Here is a 14,756-nt window from a genome sequence, read left to right as displayed (position 1 = left end):
AACTAATGAGGCTTTTGGACAATAAATATATTTTGAGTTTGAGAAATGGAGAAGTGAAACCATTTTAAAGTCTACCGACGCTTCTGCAACATCCCTGACAAAGCAAACCAAAAAACAATGATTTGTTGAAAAACATTTTTATTCCTATTGTTAAATGAGAGCTGGAAAGTAAAATCAACTGTAACTTGAAGAAAACAAAAACAAATCTGCTGCGATGGCAGATTATACAAGTATGAGGGGACACAACCTATATATAAAACATTATATGTCATCCCTTCACATTGCGTCAATCAACCTGGTTTTCTTCATTAGGTAATTGGTAAGTAAAACGTATGTTGTCTCAGGTCTAGGAACATGATAGATATAGTAACTCTGTGCCAATGTCTCACATGGCAATTTTAATAAACACACGCACACATCCATGTTTCCTCATACGCAAGCAACCATCTCAGTGTCTTTCATCATATGCTAATGAGGAACAATTAGGCAATCAGCATCAAAACAAGAAGAAAGGAAGTACTGTTCAAGCCAGTCAGGAGTCACTTGATTATATTTACCCATGCAAAGGAAGTGGGGAAATACAATTCCAGGCCTGTACAGAAAAAAAAAAAAAAAAAAAAACGCCTTCTATCAGCAGATTCATCAATATAATTACATTTACTCAAACCCGATGTAAGAAAAGTTATTGCACATTAGTAGTGGTCAGTGGGCTACATCTGCTGGGTCGAGTTTCCATTCCAAGTGTTATTGTCATCCTCGCTGTCTCCTTGAGTCCTTAACCTGTAGATTTTGCCGTCTTTTTTAAAGTCCTCTGGACGTTTTTCCAGCACTCGCTTCCGAATAGTTTCTCTAGGGGAAAATAAAGAAACGTAAACATAACGGTTAGGTTTGTAGAAGGTATTGATCCCATTCCCCCCCCCCCCCCCCAAAATTCTTCACGGCGATAGTCTGGCCCGATGCTCTAGCGTACCTCTTTGGCTCTGCTGTGGAGGCTGAGGGGTGTGGGCGTTGAGACTGCGCCCCCTGACTTGTGGAAGAACTGGGGGCAGGAGGGCTTGAGGTCAGGAAGCTGCTAATAAACCTCCAGAACGCGAGGAGAGGATAGAAGATCGTCCCCAGGATGGACCAGATCCCCCCTCCTGAAGACTGAACCACTGTGTTAGTTGGCCTCCCCGTCTGCTGTAAGATGAGAGGAGAGATTCCTCAGAACCTGACCTGGTAAAATCCCAGTTCAAAAGCACCTAAATGACTCCTAACCCACACTCACCGGCAGCAGCACTACAGAGGCACTTGGGGCTAACTCAAGCTCAAGGAGGGTTCTGTCAAAATCTTCTCCGGTGAACTCTCGTCTTGGGAACATGGTAGCCAGTGAAAAATTGCCATATCTATTGCCAACCTCCTGAAGAGACAATTACATACAAGCTCGTTAAACCTCCTTGCGCATAACACCGATTCCCTTCTTAAACATTATTCTTTAGTGATAAACACTGAAGTGCATTTAAATATACTGCACAAACCTGTACAGCAAATAGCCTGGCTTCCTCTAGCCTGGCTTCAGATGGAAAATGATTGGTAAAGGAAGAACCATCTGGCAGCCGAAACTGTATTCTTGCTGTGGCACTGAAAGAAAAAAGCACCAAGGACTTACGGAGACATTAGTCACACAATAGCAGGAAAAGCCAATATATTCAAGAAAGGTCCAGGGTGTTGGGCTCAGTACCACACCTCCTCTCCCTCTGAGAGGCCTCTCTCCGGGCGTCCAGCTCTGCTTGTCTGGCCTGGAGGGCAGCGGCCTTCACGGCATCCATCTCCTCCTTCGTCTTGGCGTAGCGGGCCGCTCTATCCGCACGGTCCTGGGGACGGAAAGAGCAGAGCGATCTACGGCAACCAACACGGATCACGTCGAAATAAGACAAAACCAGACAAAAACGAAGCCACACAGAGGGGCGCGGGCTGAGATCTGTCGGAGAGGCTAAAACCGATCCCTCATCTTCCAGGCTCAGTAACTGCACGCTTACTGCCCGCCAGGCCATGACCTCTAAGGGGCCATATACTCCTTCCTATGGGCTATGGGGGCAGATGGCCAGAGGCGGTCTTTACCAGGGCGATCTGCTGCTTGACGCGGTCCCTCGCCGCCTTCTCTTCGGCCTTCTCCCGGTTCCTCTCCTCCAGCATGCGCTTGGTATTGTCTCCCTCGCGCTTCTTCTTGAAGTCCAGCATTTCCTTCCCCAGTTTCCTGCGTTCGACTTCTTTCTTTAGTTCATTCTGTACAGGGGAAGGGGGGGACTAATGAAACGAAAACTGACATTTTATAACGCACAGTGTACAGCCTTTTGTCAATGTCAATGATTTCAGAGGGGTGCTGCAGATATACATGCGGAAATAAAACGTTCAACATGAAACTAGAGGGTTTAGTACAGACATGGCTCTGACACCACACCGTTACCTCCTCTTCGCCTTTCTTTTTCTGCTCCCTTCTTTCTTCAAGTTTCTTCGTTAGTCTAAGGGGGGGGAGAGAAAAATAAAAACACTTAGATCAGGGATGGAAACAGACTACAGAGACAATGTTGTGTAAGTGTGATGCACATTTATTTGTATGGTTCAGAAAATATATATTTCTTTTCTGACACAAGACTTGTATATTGAAGTTCTGTCTAAACGATGAGATATATTTCAGTAAAAGAGATTTTGTCACCTTATTATATCACCTGTCAAGTCGGTCAGTTTGGCACCACAACACATCACAGTTCAAAAAGCTACAAATGAGTCCATATTAGATATTGAATTTGATCATATAATTTAAAGCACGTTTACAAATTGCTGTACAAATCCTATATTTTGAGTCGCTGAATATCTGTTCAAATTGATTTGTATTGTTTTTCCAGCACACGGCACCAGAAAGATCGGATTCCACACTCGACTCGATCTCGACTAACCTCTCGACCCGCAGATTGATGTTGTCGTCAGGCTGGGAACTGGCCGATCCTTCATCAGGCGAGATGCTCATGTCCTCTGCCGGGGTCACCTGACCGGAGCCGGGGCCTTCCTCTGTAGGTCTGGACAGGGATTCTGAGCAGAAAGACAGAAAAGACACACAGTCGACATCAGCTACTAGGAGTCTTTCCCCTCTGTGAAAGGATGATTTAGCCGTAAACACTACAGACACGTAGTTGCCGTATCTATTTCAGAAAGGGATCGGGGCTCACCTTTGGATGCAGCCGGTGCCGTGGTATTTTCGTTCGCTCGAGCCGTTTCTGAAGCTGGGCTGGGCTGTGGCTTGCTCTTTTGTGGGGTCAGTGAATGCGGGGTTGCCGATTCTGAGACGGACACGCCGGCCGCCTCATTTCCATAAGGGCCTGTCGACTTCTGTGTGTGCATCTTTTGTCAAACAGGGAGAAAACGTAAATAATTCAAGTCACCAGGTTGAAAAGGCAGTCAAATCAAAACGCATCCATAAAAATATAGAATTGTCCAAATAAGAGTCTACTGTGGATTAAACAAGTTGTATATATTCAACTGATACCGAAATCTGATTGGATATTGAATTGTATGTGTCCCAAGTCCTACAATTTGAAAGACAAACTCTAAAGGGCTCTTTGTGTTTCATAATGCATTCCATAGAATGCATTGGCTCCTTTTCACAGGATTTCCACAACAACTGCATTACAAAAACTATATAATAATGCCAATTGTACCTGCTTAACTTTTTCAATTCGCTTCACTAACTCCACAGCGGGGACGCTCCCAGCGATGACCTCCAGAGGAATCCCGTTGTCTCCGATAAAGAAACTGGATGGGACGCACACGACCGGGTCTTTACAGAGCGTTAAGGAGAACGCCTCTTTACTACACGTCTATATATTGCACGGGTAACACTGCATTTTGACAAAATCTCTAAAATGGAACAGACCGGGCTTTTGAGAGCATCATTTGAGAAAACACATCTTACACAAACTAGTCTTCAGAGAAAGAATGCCCAGACACAGTTGTCTGCAACTCTAAACCAAAATGAAAAGCCAAGGTCAAAGGATACAGATTTGTGAAAACTGCACACAGGTTTCACTGAAAGATAAAAAATAAGAAAAGTATAATTAATAAAAAGTCAAAATAAATGTGAAACAGACATCTTAAAGAATAAACCCCTATCTAGATGCATCTGTATGTGTGCATAGCACGTTTATGTTAAGAAAAACTGAATTTGTAAATACTCAGATTTTGACTGTACTCAATTCTTGTTCATTATAATACATGACTAGTTTAGGGACAAAAATGTGCATAACATACCTCTTGGCATCAATCTTAATCGCTACAAAAGAGTTGGCTGTTGCTTCACCAACCCTTTCATCCTCCCAGCTGGAAACCATTTGTATTGATTGTTCGTCATCTCCTAAAAGGCAATCCCAAAACGCCAGGTCAATGATTAACCGGTCAATGGAGGGGCACACTGCAGTGGTCTGTATTGGGCCCTGGCATCAGGACAGTTGGCAGCTTTCCCTCACAGCTCCTGACAGTGAGCTGCATTTTCACAACACTCAAGTTTTCAGGTTTAATCTCTGCAGTATTAACATAAGTAAATCAATACATAAGTCAAGTGCAGAGTTCAATGTGTGCTGAGGAGAACGCCATTATTAAATATATAGTGCCAGCTACAGTGTGACATGGAGGTACGTCACAGCTCAAGATTAAACATCCTGTCTGCATTTAAAAGGGTAAAGGCAGAGCATGCATGTGCATCCTATGGTACAAATACAATCATCTGCAGACTGAGACGCGGTGTTTATACTGTTAATATGCTTCACACAATGCGCTGGCGAGCTATGGATGCGCACAATACGGATCAACACAATCCGCGACATTGTCAACTTTACTGCCACAGCCAATCACGGGATGTCATTGTTTACACTGTAAAGTTTACACCCGGACCCCCTTCATCCCGACAGTCGCACACACTGTAGTCCACCCTTCACAGTCATTCAGCGACCTGTTTTAAACCACTACACTCCGCATCTTAAATCGCTATTTAAAGTCACTCGGCGTCTGTCCCATCCCCTCTGTTGATTTAGTCATACGGTTAATTCGCAGCAGCCCCGTTCACACTTCACGAATCGGCTGATTGGGTGCCTTTATCCACACAGATAATGGCAGAGGTTGTTTCTTGCTAGGCCTATTTTCCACAACTAATCCCCTAGTTGTGCAGCTGGGACACAACCGCAAACAAACGGCGTATACCTGTGATAACGACGACAAAAATGCAGTTCTGCTGCTTGGCGGAGGCGATGGCGGCAGGGATGGTGCCCTCAAACCAGAGCATTTTGGACAAAAGTAACGTCGGTCCCCCTGTTCACGGCTGCGGCTCTTTGATCGCATCAGTGATGACTAGACCCTTCAATCTCATTCCGGAACAAGGCTGCGTTACAGCGGAGAAGGGCACGACGGGAAATGTAGTCCCCACAGGTGCGTGTGGCTTCTGGGAGTTGTAGTTCATTAAAACAAGAATGACACATGGTTATAAATTGATAATAACGACACACACACATTGCATGATAAATTATTACATCATTGCCTGGAAGTAGTACGATCGGGGTTGTTGTTGCGACGTGAAAGTGTAGTATTTAGTACAGCACAGTACATTACTATATTGCATATTAAAACAGTAATGGTGAACATAGTGTTGGGGACTTTTTCCACTGTATGACCAGTTATTATGATCTGTTATATTAATAATATGTAGTAGTGATACTAATAATTAGCTGCTCATGCCCAGAAGCTATTATTATTGTTAATTGATATTAGTAGTATTGGATTAATGAGGAAGCCACTGTCCCAGCTTCAGACAAGATTTTTGTAAAAGACTGGGTTATAATTCAATTCTTCAATTGCGTGTCAAAACCATTAAAGGGCACATACCAAGTGGCAAAACCAGTGGTGACACTCAGGTCTAAGGTCAGATATATTGTGTGTGTGCGCTGGGATGTTAATAAAATCAAAAATCAATACACTTTTTTAAATTTGTATTTATTCCCCCAGTTACAAAAATAGAAATCCCAATGCCGTCACTCCCACAATCAAGTAACTCAGACCTGGACTGATAATGATATTCTGTTTGTTTGTTTTTTAATGACAAAGTCTGGCCAAACAAGCACTGGGACCCAGAAACTGTCATTCAATAAGTTGATACTTGCATATCGGGTACTAGATTCACATTAAGAATAATATCTGAATCAGAAAGCGATCTCTCTAGAAAACCACAGTAGCTTCCTTTGAGGGGTGCATGTTGTAGCACCTCACAACCAGCAGATAGAGCTCTCTCCCCTGAAACTAATTTTATTTTTATGATTTTCAACATTTCACCTCCTCTAAATCAGCTGAAACCACTTTGACCTTCTGTTCTTATTTACTATTATTTTAGAATGTCCCTTTATATCAGAACATTATTATAATTACAAAAAACAAACATGTGCAAGAATATTTGGATTTGCAATTTCCTTTAATACAGAGCTAGAACACAATGCTCACACTTCACTGTCTCCGGCCCTTAGTGCTATTTAGCAGCACATCCGTTTGTTCTGCCAAGAGAAATCAAAGCAGGGAAGTTGGCCGTTTTATCTTCCACAGTGTCGGATTTCAGCATTATTCCAGTGAGAGCAGGTTGGGAAAGTCCACATTCTTTGATCAGCTGTTCAGGAGCTTGCGAGATGCCAAACGACAAATTGACATCCAAATCCTGAAATGAGGTTTCAAAGGAGCAATTTAGATTTACTGTAACCTTGGCTCCTAAAGGTGGCCCTCTATGAGAGTAAATCAAACTCCCATGTCCCACAGGGGAAGTAAAGGCTTTTTAATTTTAAATACTAGCAGTAACAAACACTAGATCATAAAGAGATAAAACCTGCACTTGAGGTAGACTTCAGTTGAATCTTTTCAGTGATCGCAATGAAAAAATAAACAGTGACAATGTGGATGAAAGGTCAGTCCCCCACAACGACAATGGCCCTGGTTTGAGGTAATCAACATTCACATCCACATATCGAAGATATATTTCATAATTCATCCTGCATTTAGTTCCTTGAAACAACATTAATCAGCTCTCAAGTTTGTCAACACTACTTTCCGTCACGAATATGTATGTATATACAGTGTGCATTTATCTCAACGGGATGCGATTGATTTACATTTCTAGAATATAAAAATATACTACAGAGAGGGAATATGAGAAAATAAAGCACACAAGACTGAAAAATGCTGCTATCATGAAACTGACAATTTGTAAATGGTATTCCAGTCCTAATCACCCGTTTTAATTGTACATCTGAGGAGAAATAACTTAAATGTTTAAAGCCTTAATTACAAGACCAAAACAACAGCCCAAGGGTTTTTATGCTAGAGTAAAGCATTTTCACAATTACCATATTGGTATTTTAACCGTAAAATCCTGAATATTTAAAACGCTATTATGGGCATGTATTACACTTGGGTGGAAATAATTAATATTAAGGTCTTGTGTTTGGATTAGAGTTAGTTACTGTGTTGGACAGAGACATGGCTTTAAGCAAACATGGGTACAAAAAATGACGCCATATGCTTTGGTGGACTAACATTAAAATCAGAAACAAACAGAATCCAAACCTATAAACCACTTTTATAAAAACACAGCTCACGAGTCTTTAGATCATACGTTTGCACAGATTATGGTGGACCACTGTGGCCTTTTTAAAACATTAATCTGAGAACTGCAATGAAACTAGACAATGAGGATAAGGTTTAATGGACTGAGGAATGAGCATACCTACCACAGAGCAAAAGAAAATGACTATTTCAAACTCCAAGAAAACAAGAGACATCACAAAGGGTGCCATGTTTTCTTGGAGATGTTTTCTCTGCAATTTTTTGTTTTGAATTATTGCTTTGGCCGTGGCACTTCAAGCAGGAAGACAACCTTAATAGTGTAGACAAAGAAAGTGACAACTGGTATAAAACTGGTATATAACAAGTGGTCTTCTTCAATAGCGATCAAGGAACAAGTTGTCGATAGTTTGACAGAGATCATCATTTGGTATTTTGTAAACATTTATTGGTTTCAAACTGAAATAAAAATGACTTGCGCCAGCAAACATTGTACAGCCTTTCATAATCCACACGTTTTGGAGGAAAGTAAAATAAAAAGAAATAGGTTTCAGTTGTATCAATGTGCAAACTGATTTCCAGTGCCCCTTTTGTCATGGAACGTAATTAAAAAAGTAATTTTGAATGAAATGTTGGAGTCAGTTGGAGATACACAGGGAGGGGTGGGGGAGAAAGTGGTACTGAACATTTGAAAGCGGTGAGCATAACGTTAAAAGTACACCATTCGGGAGATATTACTTTTTTAAATTAAGTTAAAACCAGGTATTTTGAACCAAGGATTCAGTTCTCATTTGTGCCTGTTGCCAGTTTAACATTCACACTTCAGAGAATCGCTAATATTTAACTTATGTACAAATGCATGGGTCCTTTAATGGTTTAGTTGTGTAGAAGTTGTTCTTTACATCTAGGCATCTGGTTTTCTATCACATGAACAGTATAGAAGTCTGGAAGGCACAAAAACAAAACGATTCTCTAGCTCAAGATATCTCTTTTGTGTCGTGACCACACTAAACAGAGACAACCTGTGAAATCCTCTTTTGTGGATTTGTTTTTTCTTCTTTAAATGGTCTGGGGGGAAAAAAGAACGAGGCGATAAACCTGTAATTTCAAAATAAAGCAGCTGTACAACAGAGCTTTGGATCGGACACGAATTCACAAAGATAAAACTAAAACTAAAACAAAACTGTGGTGGGGTGGGGGGGGTGTACATGCCGCTCTTTGATATGCTCCAGTCAATCCTGAAAAAGAAATGTGATATTTGGAACTTTCTTTTTTCCTTTTTTTTTTTTTTTTTTTTTTTTTCCCAAATCGCTAGAACATTACAAAGACAACACATTCCCAAAGTCTCTACAACTCAAGTGAAAACCCATTATAATCAAGCCGACTGAGTGCGAAATAGGAAGAGGGGTAAATGCAACTGGAGGTAACCGAGGCTACCAGTCCGACGCTGCAGTGCCTGCTACTGAGAACTAGCTCTCTCCAGGTTGTGAAATTCGTAGTGCCTCTTGCTAGTTCTCAGTTTGAACTTGTTTAAGGAGTTATTGTGTTTTATTAATGCGTTCTGAGCAGCATGTTTTGAAGGAAACATCGCTAGGATTGTGTACGTGGAGGCCAAGTCACAAGGGGGCTTCGAGTGGTCCAAGTGCGCGTTGCTGTCCCCGCTCCCGCAGTGCATTTGTTGCGGCTGATGATCTGGAATCCATTTAATTATGGCCCCAACTTTACAAAGTTCACCAAACAGCTTTTCGGCTTCTGTGCGGCTTATTCCTTCCGGCAAATCGGTTACTTCTAAGACTCTCCCAATTACTAGATAGAAGAGAAAACAACACAAAGACACAAGAAAGGAGAATTAAGACTTTAATTTCAGCTTAGTGGCTATCAATTTAATTTAAAAGATTGATTTAAAGAACCAACATTGAAAATACCACATCAGCTAAGAAATTCTGCGCTTTTTACTCATTAGAAAGGAGGGAAAAAAATGTAACAGGATTACAGAATCTGGCATTTCACATATGCATATTTAAATGCATTTTTTATGCGCATATCAAAAATGACCCGTTTAAAATAGAGTATAATAACACTTTTACATGTACAAATTACGTGAAACTGTAAATGTGAAATGTTTTCTAAATCGTCAGCAAATCTGTACAGTTTTGATTTTCTTAACATCTGCTGTTTATAACACCCGTTTCTGTCCTAGCGGTTCTGCACAAACTGCAATTTTCAGCGCTTATATTTTGTCAGCACTGCAAATTATTTTGCTTAGATACACAATATTTTTTTTCACTCATAATCTGGTAGCCACACACTGTACATAAAGAATAATTAAATACGCCTCCATTTTATACATGTAATAAAAGTAATTACCGAACGTAAAAGGCAGACTTCCAAGTAATCGCATTTTTAAGCTCTTTTATAGTACGGCACAGAGAACCTTGTTTCCGATTCGTATTGTCTTCTCAGGTAAAAGGTTTCTACAATCCCACACCTAAATCCACTGTGACCCGTAAGTGACAATGAAGGTCTAGGCGCACAATGTATGGCAATAAAACCCTATTAAATTATACATTAAAATATTGAATGCTTGCAGGTATGTGGTAAATGTACTGCCTGTAAGAGACAATGTTTGGGTTAAAAATAAATAAAGTGCATAAGCAGTGTGGATAAGATGAGAAAATCCAGAAGTCCTTATTATTTTAGAGTGGGGGGAGGGGGAAAATGCCTAAAATCACCTATTACCTGGTTCACCTACACTAAGATCTGTGGACAGTGCTTTCCGTGTTGGCTTCTTCCCTCTGCCTCCATGTCTAATTCCTGGGGGACCCTGGGAGGAATCAAGAAGTTGACATTTACTGATGCGTTTAAAGACTCAGAAGACGGGCATCTTCTATTTTGTTCAGTTTTAATCCTTTGTTCTTAGTGTATATGCAAAGCTTTGAACAGTGGAATACGGGGGTCAATGTGCTGCCTGAATACCATGGGAACAACATTTAACAATAGTGTAACTGCACGGTGGAATAAAGGACTCGGACACAACCAAACCCGATCAAAGTTTATCTCAACTACCCTGTGCCCGGTATTGACAGAGCCCTAAAACTCTGCCACTCTGTTCTAGACGAGCATGTGTCAGAGAGGGTAGGCACTGCCATCCATTAAAAGAGTGTCTTTGTTTGAAAGCGCAGACAACCAGGTGCTTTTAATAGATGCATCCGTCACCAATTGCGTTCGAGGATGACCGGTGACTCATAGGTGGAGAATAAGGCTCAACTGCAGCACCATCCAAGCAGCACAAACAGCACATAACTAGTCTCTTCTGCTTTTCAGCTGGAACGGGACAAACACAGTCTGTCACCTGCTGTACGGTCTATGTTCTGGCGGCTGACATCATCTTGTCTGCATTAGAAGAGACCTTTCATGGGTTCCCAACTCGGCCCAGTGACTTCACTTCTCTATACAGCTTAGGTCTCTGGTCTGTGTCTCTGTCCGATGACCCACTTACATAGCACAGATTTGTGAGGATGATCATTTGGACATTGTTGTTCATGAATATGGTTTAAACTGTATATATGTTCACAGCTTTTGTATATAAGCTCAAAGAGACCGACGCTGTTATCCCCGGCATAGGAAGAGAGCCAGACACGGGCAATCTGTGAGAGAATACGTCTGAACAGAGGAAAATAACACCGCTTCTTGTATAGTTTTGGTTTTATCTTCGCATTGTCCAATCAGAGGTAAAGGTGATGTGTTGTGGTGTGAGCGATGCAGAGTGGAGCATGAGAGCAGGGCTCTCTGTGCCTCGGGTACCGAACACTCACCTGGTGGTTGGGGATGATGTGCGGCCCATGGAGCAGCGGAGGACGGATCTGAGGGTTGTACTGTAGTGGCTGGCCCAGGAGGGGATAACGGGCATCACCTGTGAAATATAGGGCAGTGAGATTGATGACATCCACCTCGGATCATAATATAGGTTATGTATAAATATATATCATTATGTTTTGATTGCGAAGAGCTAGTGTGTCTTGTCATGCAATTCAGATGCAAAAATTAAACTATTACAATGTATTGAGTGACACTATACGATACTTTTTCCACCTCCCGTTTTCGAGCATCGGTTTCCACACACGATCCCAGGGCTTACCTTGGCCGGTGACTAACGGTCTTGAGAACTGGGGCATGATAGAGATGGAAGTGAGTCCAGGACGGATGTTCTTCATGTTGGTGAGCTGTGCGGGGGCGGGGGACTGTGCAGGGGAGCGGGCGGGACTGCCCAGCTGGGGACTGCTCTGAAAGGAGAGGAACACAGGGGGTCGAGATCCACACACACAGAAATTAACCATTACTAAAAGGACTAACCTGAACAAAAATTAACCGAGCAGAAAAAAAAACTACAATAAAATCGAGTACAAATGTCAGTGATATCAGAAATCCATGGATACCTGTGAAGTGTCTAAATTTGAGAGTTCAGTGGATTTCTGGCCCCTCTGGTGGTCAAGGCTGTAGTATTTGTGGTGTTTCCACTGGGTCGGTGAGTGGGCCCTGGGCTGGTGGTTTGTGGGTAATGTCAGCTGCATCAGGACCATGCTGCTGCCATGGGGGGGTGCCACAGCTGAAAACAAACCCCCCCCCACACAGGGGGAGAAATCTGTAAGTGAACTTTGCATTAAGATGAACAGCACAGTTATTTTGAAATCACTGCACTAATGTATTCAAGATAAAACAGGACAGGGGTGCAAGAATTAAATCATTTATATCTAAGTGGGCACATTTTTCTTCTTCCGAGCCCTACTTTTAATATGAGGCTTTTCAAAAGAACATAAATTCGTCTCGAGATTTAATTAAGCATGGCTTTAATCCATGGCTTTATTAAAAATAAATGTGTCAGAAATAATTTAATTTCCTCTTTTTAATATTAGCATATGGTGAGAATGGGTGTTTACTTATGAATAATGCATCACTTATTGGACATTGAGTACAAGATCCAAGGACACATGAGCATAAATTCTTAATCATGTTCAAAGTTTTTAAAAATATCCCATTAACAGTGTAAACACAACAGCAAAGTTCAATACAAAAAGGCTAGTCAGGATGGTTTATATTGCTTATAATAAAACCATCATTAAGAAACACAATATTATTTAATCTTTTAATGGTGACCGGTTTTATACATGCATACATACATACGAAATGATAAGTTATCATATTTAACAATCTGGTTTCATTCAATTCTATGGTTTCATATTGAAAACATTTGGAAAGTGCATCGTTAGAAAGTGTCGGAGTTTCTAACCCTTTTCAGTCTGCGATGGTAAAGGACACAACATGGAACAGATGGAAATAGCATGGAGACTGGCAAGCATGCCTGCAAAGCCTCTCTCACAGAATTAACTGTAATGGTTTTACCCTAAAGATATGACAACTAATCAAAACATGTTTTTGTTCAAAAGCAAAATTTAACAACTTTGATCCTCTCTGCAAGCAGATTAAGAAAATTTCATTTCATTTGGTAATCCCCCTGTCTGACATGATGAGTTTCAGACACTGCTGCTCTGTAGAAAAATCTAATTTGAGGATTTAAAAAGCTATATTATGATCAATTACAAAATGAAAAAGAGAAGGCCATCAGAATTATTACTGTGGCTCAAAATTAAAGGGAACGTTCATATTACTGGAAGAAACACAAAAATCGCAAATTAGATTTAGAAGGACAATAGCATCTTCTTTTTTTAATATGGCCATAATACAGTATGAAGGAGTGAAGGAATTGCTTTATAATTATCATCCCTTATCTTTTCAATAATGAGATTGTTAGGGCTGGAAGGTGTAATATGCATTAGTTTCTTAAACATTACAGCTGGTAACAGAGAAGCACTGCCGTCTTTTTCATCAACAACCTGGGACTGGACTCAGTTCCCCTTCATTGTGGAGAACATGAAATACCCTCTGCTTTTAAAAATGCGGATCTCCATAAAATGTTTTCATCACGAAACATTCAATTTTTTTTTTTTTTTTTTAAGGACTGTAAAGCCTAGCTGAAATTCATTTATTTCACAGCCACTTCCATTGAATTAATTTAGTTCTGGGCACACACAATTGATCCAGGCCGCTGTATGAAAACGGGGGTTTTGAGCTGAATGGCGAAAAAAGTAAAGCTGCATGGATTTAGAGAAGGTATGTAAGACGTAAAGAAAATGAAAAGATTGAATGTGAGTGAGCTGTGGAGAGCAGGGTGTTCAGAGGGTTGTAGGTTCTGGTTATTCTCTTTGTTAAAAACTCTGTCAAATAAGAGAATTCGCTGAGGAACTGTATACCATGATAGGGATAATAATGTATAAATATGCTCTGATAACAAAATAAAAACACACATTATATAATTGATTTCAATATTCTGAAGTATAGATTTTTTTAATGAATCCGTAAACCCTTCCCGTATGGCTTGAATGTTTTCATCTCAGTTTTGAGTGGAGGGGTATGGGAGGAAGGCCGTGGGGATGCACCGGGGGTCAGAGGTCAGCGGGAGAGGCGTACCTGCACACTGTTGGCCGGGGTGCTGCTGGGAGCCACAGGGGGGGGACGTCCGGGGGAACTGCATCTGCTCCGTTCCTGGGGGGGGCAGAAACCCCACTGAGGAGCTGAAGACAGACACGCCATGGGGAAAACCAAAATGAAACGTGGCAAAGCTGGAGAATGGCAACCTTGAATGAACAAAATGAATGAACCTGCAAACAATGTGTTATTCTGAGCTAAATAAGAATAAGAATAAAAGTTTTCACTTTATTCCCCTCCCATAAATTATATCTACATAAATTGTCTAGGTTTGAAGATAATGCTGGTAGCACTTTATTGCTGATTAACAACCATTAGTTTTGTCTGTTGCTCTGGGTTCTCCATTTAGAAAGAATACAGCAACTGGACAGTTTTAATTGTATCTTACGAACTTATGAGCTTGCACTATGCATTCATTCTAAAGGCCCTTCTCAAAAACAGTACAGCAAATATTGTTTTCTTTTTAGAAGCTTAATACTGTATTATAATGTGTATGCAGCGAATGTGTGTGCTATGTAGAACAGAGCAGGTGTTGGCAACAGCCTATTCTCCATGGAGAGTCACATGTCTATAAGGTAAGACATGAAGGA

General features: G+C 41.1%; 2 protein-coding genes across 15 annotated transcripts in view; both read right to left on the bottom strand.

The window, feature by feature from the left end:
- Positions 1 to 121: 121 nt before the first annotated feature.
- On the bottom strand, positions 122 to 5,401 carry ubxn4 (UBX domain protein 4). 4 transcript variants are annotated; one of them, XM_066687362.1, is made up of 13 exons: positions 5,230 to 5,401; positions 4,285 to 4,387; positions 4,034 to 4,062; positions 3,696 to 3,814; positions 3,207 to 3,378; positions 2,937 to 3,069; positions 2,447 to 2,501; positions 2,101 to 2,286; positions 1,726 to 1,853; positions 1,518 to 1,620; positions 1,268 to 1,399; positions 971 to 1,176; positions 122 to 849 (listed from the first exon to the last, which is right to left on the bottom strand). In XM_066687362.1, the coding sequence occupies exons 1-13, from the start codon at positions 5,309 to 5,311 to the stop codon at positions 711 to 713; spliced, it is 1,587 nt and encodes a 528-aa protein (XP_066543459.1). In that variant the 5' UTR covers positions 5,312 to 5,401; the 3' UTR covers positions 122 to 710. The 4 variants fall into 4 exon arrangements, with proteins under 4 accessions (XP_066543459.1, XP_066543458.1, XP_066543460.1 ...); XM_066687361.1 differs by having other exon boundaries at positions 971 to 1,179; positions 5,230 to 5,400; XM_066687363.1 differs by having other exon boundaries at positions 971 to 1,179; positions 2,101 to 2,265; positions 5,230 to 5,400.
- Positions 5,402 to 8,049: 2,648 nt separating this feature from the next.
- The window catches only part of r3hdm1 (R3H domain containing 1), a 42,638-nt gene continuing 35,931 nt past the window's right edge, over positions 8,050 to 14,756 (bottom strand). For 10 of the 11 annotated variants that reach the window (XM_066687581.1, XM_066687580.1, XM_066687586.1 and 7 more), the window contains 6 exons: positions 14,149 to 14,252; positions 12,060 to 12,229; positions 11,762 to 11,906; positions 11,439 to 11,536; positions 10,363 to 10,447; positions 8,050 to 9,429 (listed from right to left, as the gene is read on the bottom strand). In XM_066687581.1, the coding sequence (XP_066543678.1) occupies positions 9,083 to 9,429; positions 10,363 to 10,447; positions 11,439 to 11,536; positions 11,762 to 11,906; positions 12,060 to 12,229; positions 14,149 to 14,252 (949 nt within the window). In that variant the 3' untranslated portion in view covers positions 8,050 to 9,082. The remainder of the gene's footprint in view (positions 9,430 to 10,362; positions 10,448 to 11,438; positions 11,537 to 11,761; positions 11,907 to 12,059; positions 12,230 to 14,148; positions 14,253 to 14,756) is intronic. The other variant, XM_066687589.1, reaches the window with a different exon arrangement.

Source organism: Amia ocellicauda, chromosome 16, assembly GCF_036373705.1.
Source record: "Amia ocellicauda isolate fAmiCal2 chromosome 16, fAmiCal2.hap1, whole genome shotgun sequence".
In the NCBI taxonomy this organism is placed as follows: Eukaryota; Metazoa; Chordata; class Actinopteri; order Amiiformes; family Amiidae; genus Amia; species Amia ocellicauda.
The sequence above is the reverse complement of the archived record's forward strand: the minus strand, read 5'-3'. Positions and strand labels throughout refer to the sequence as shown.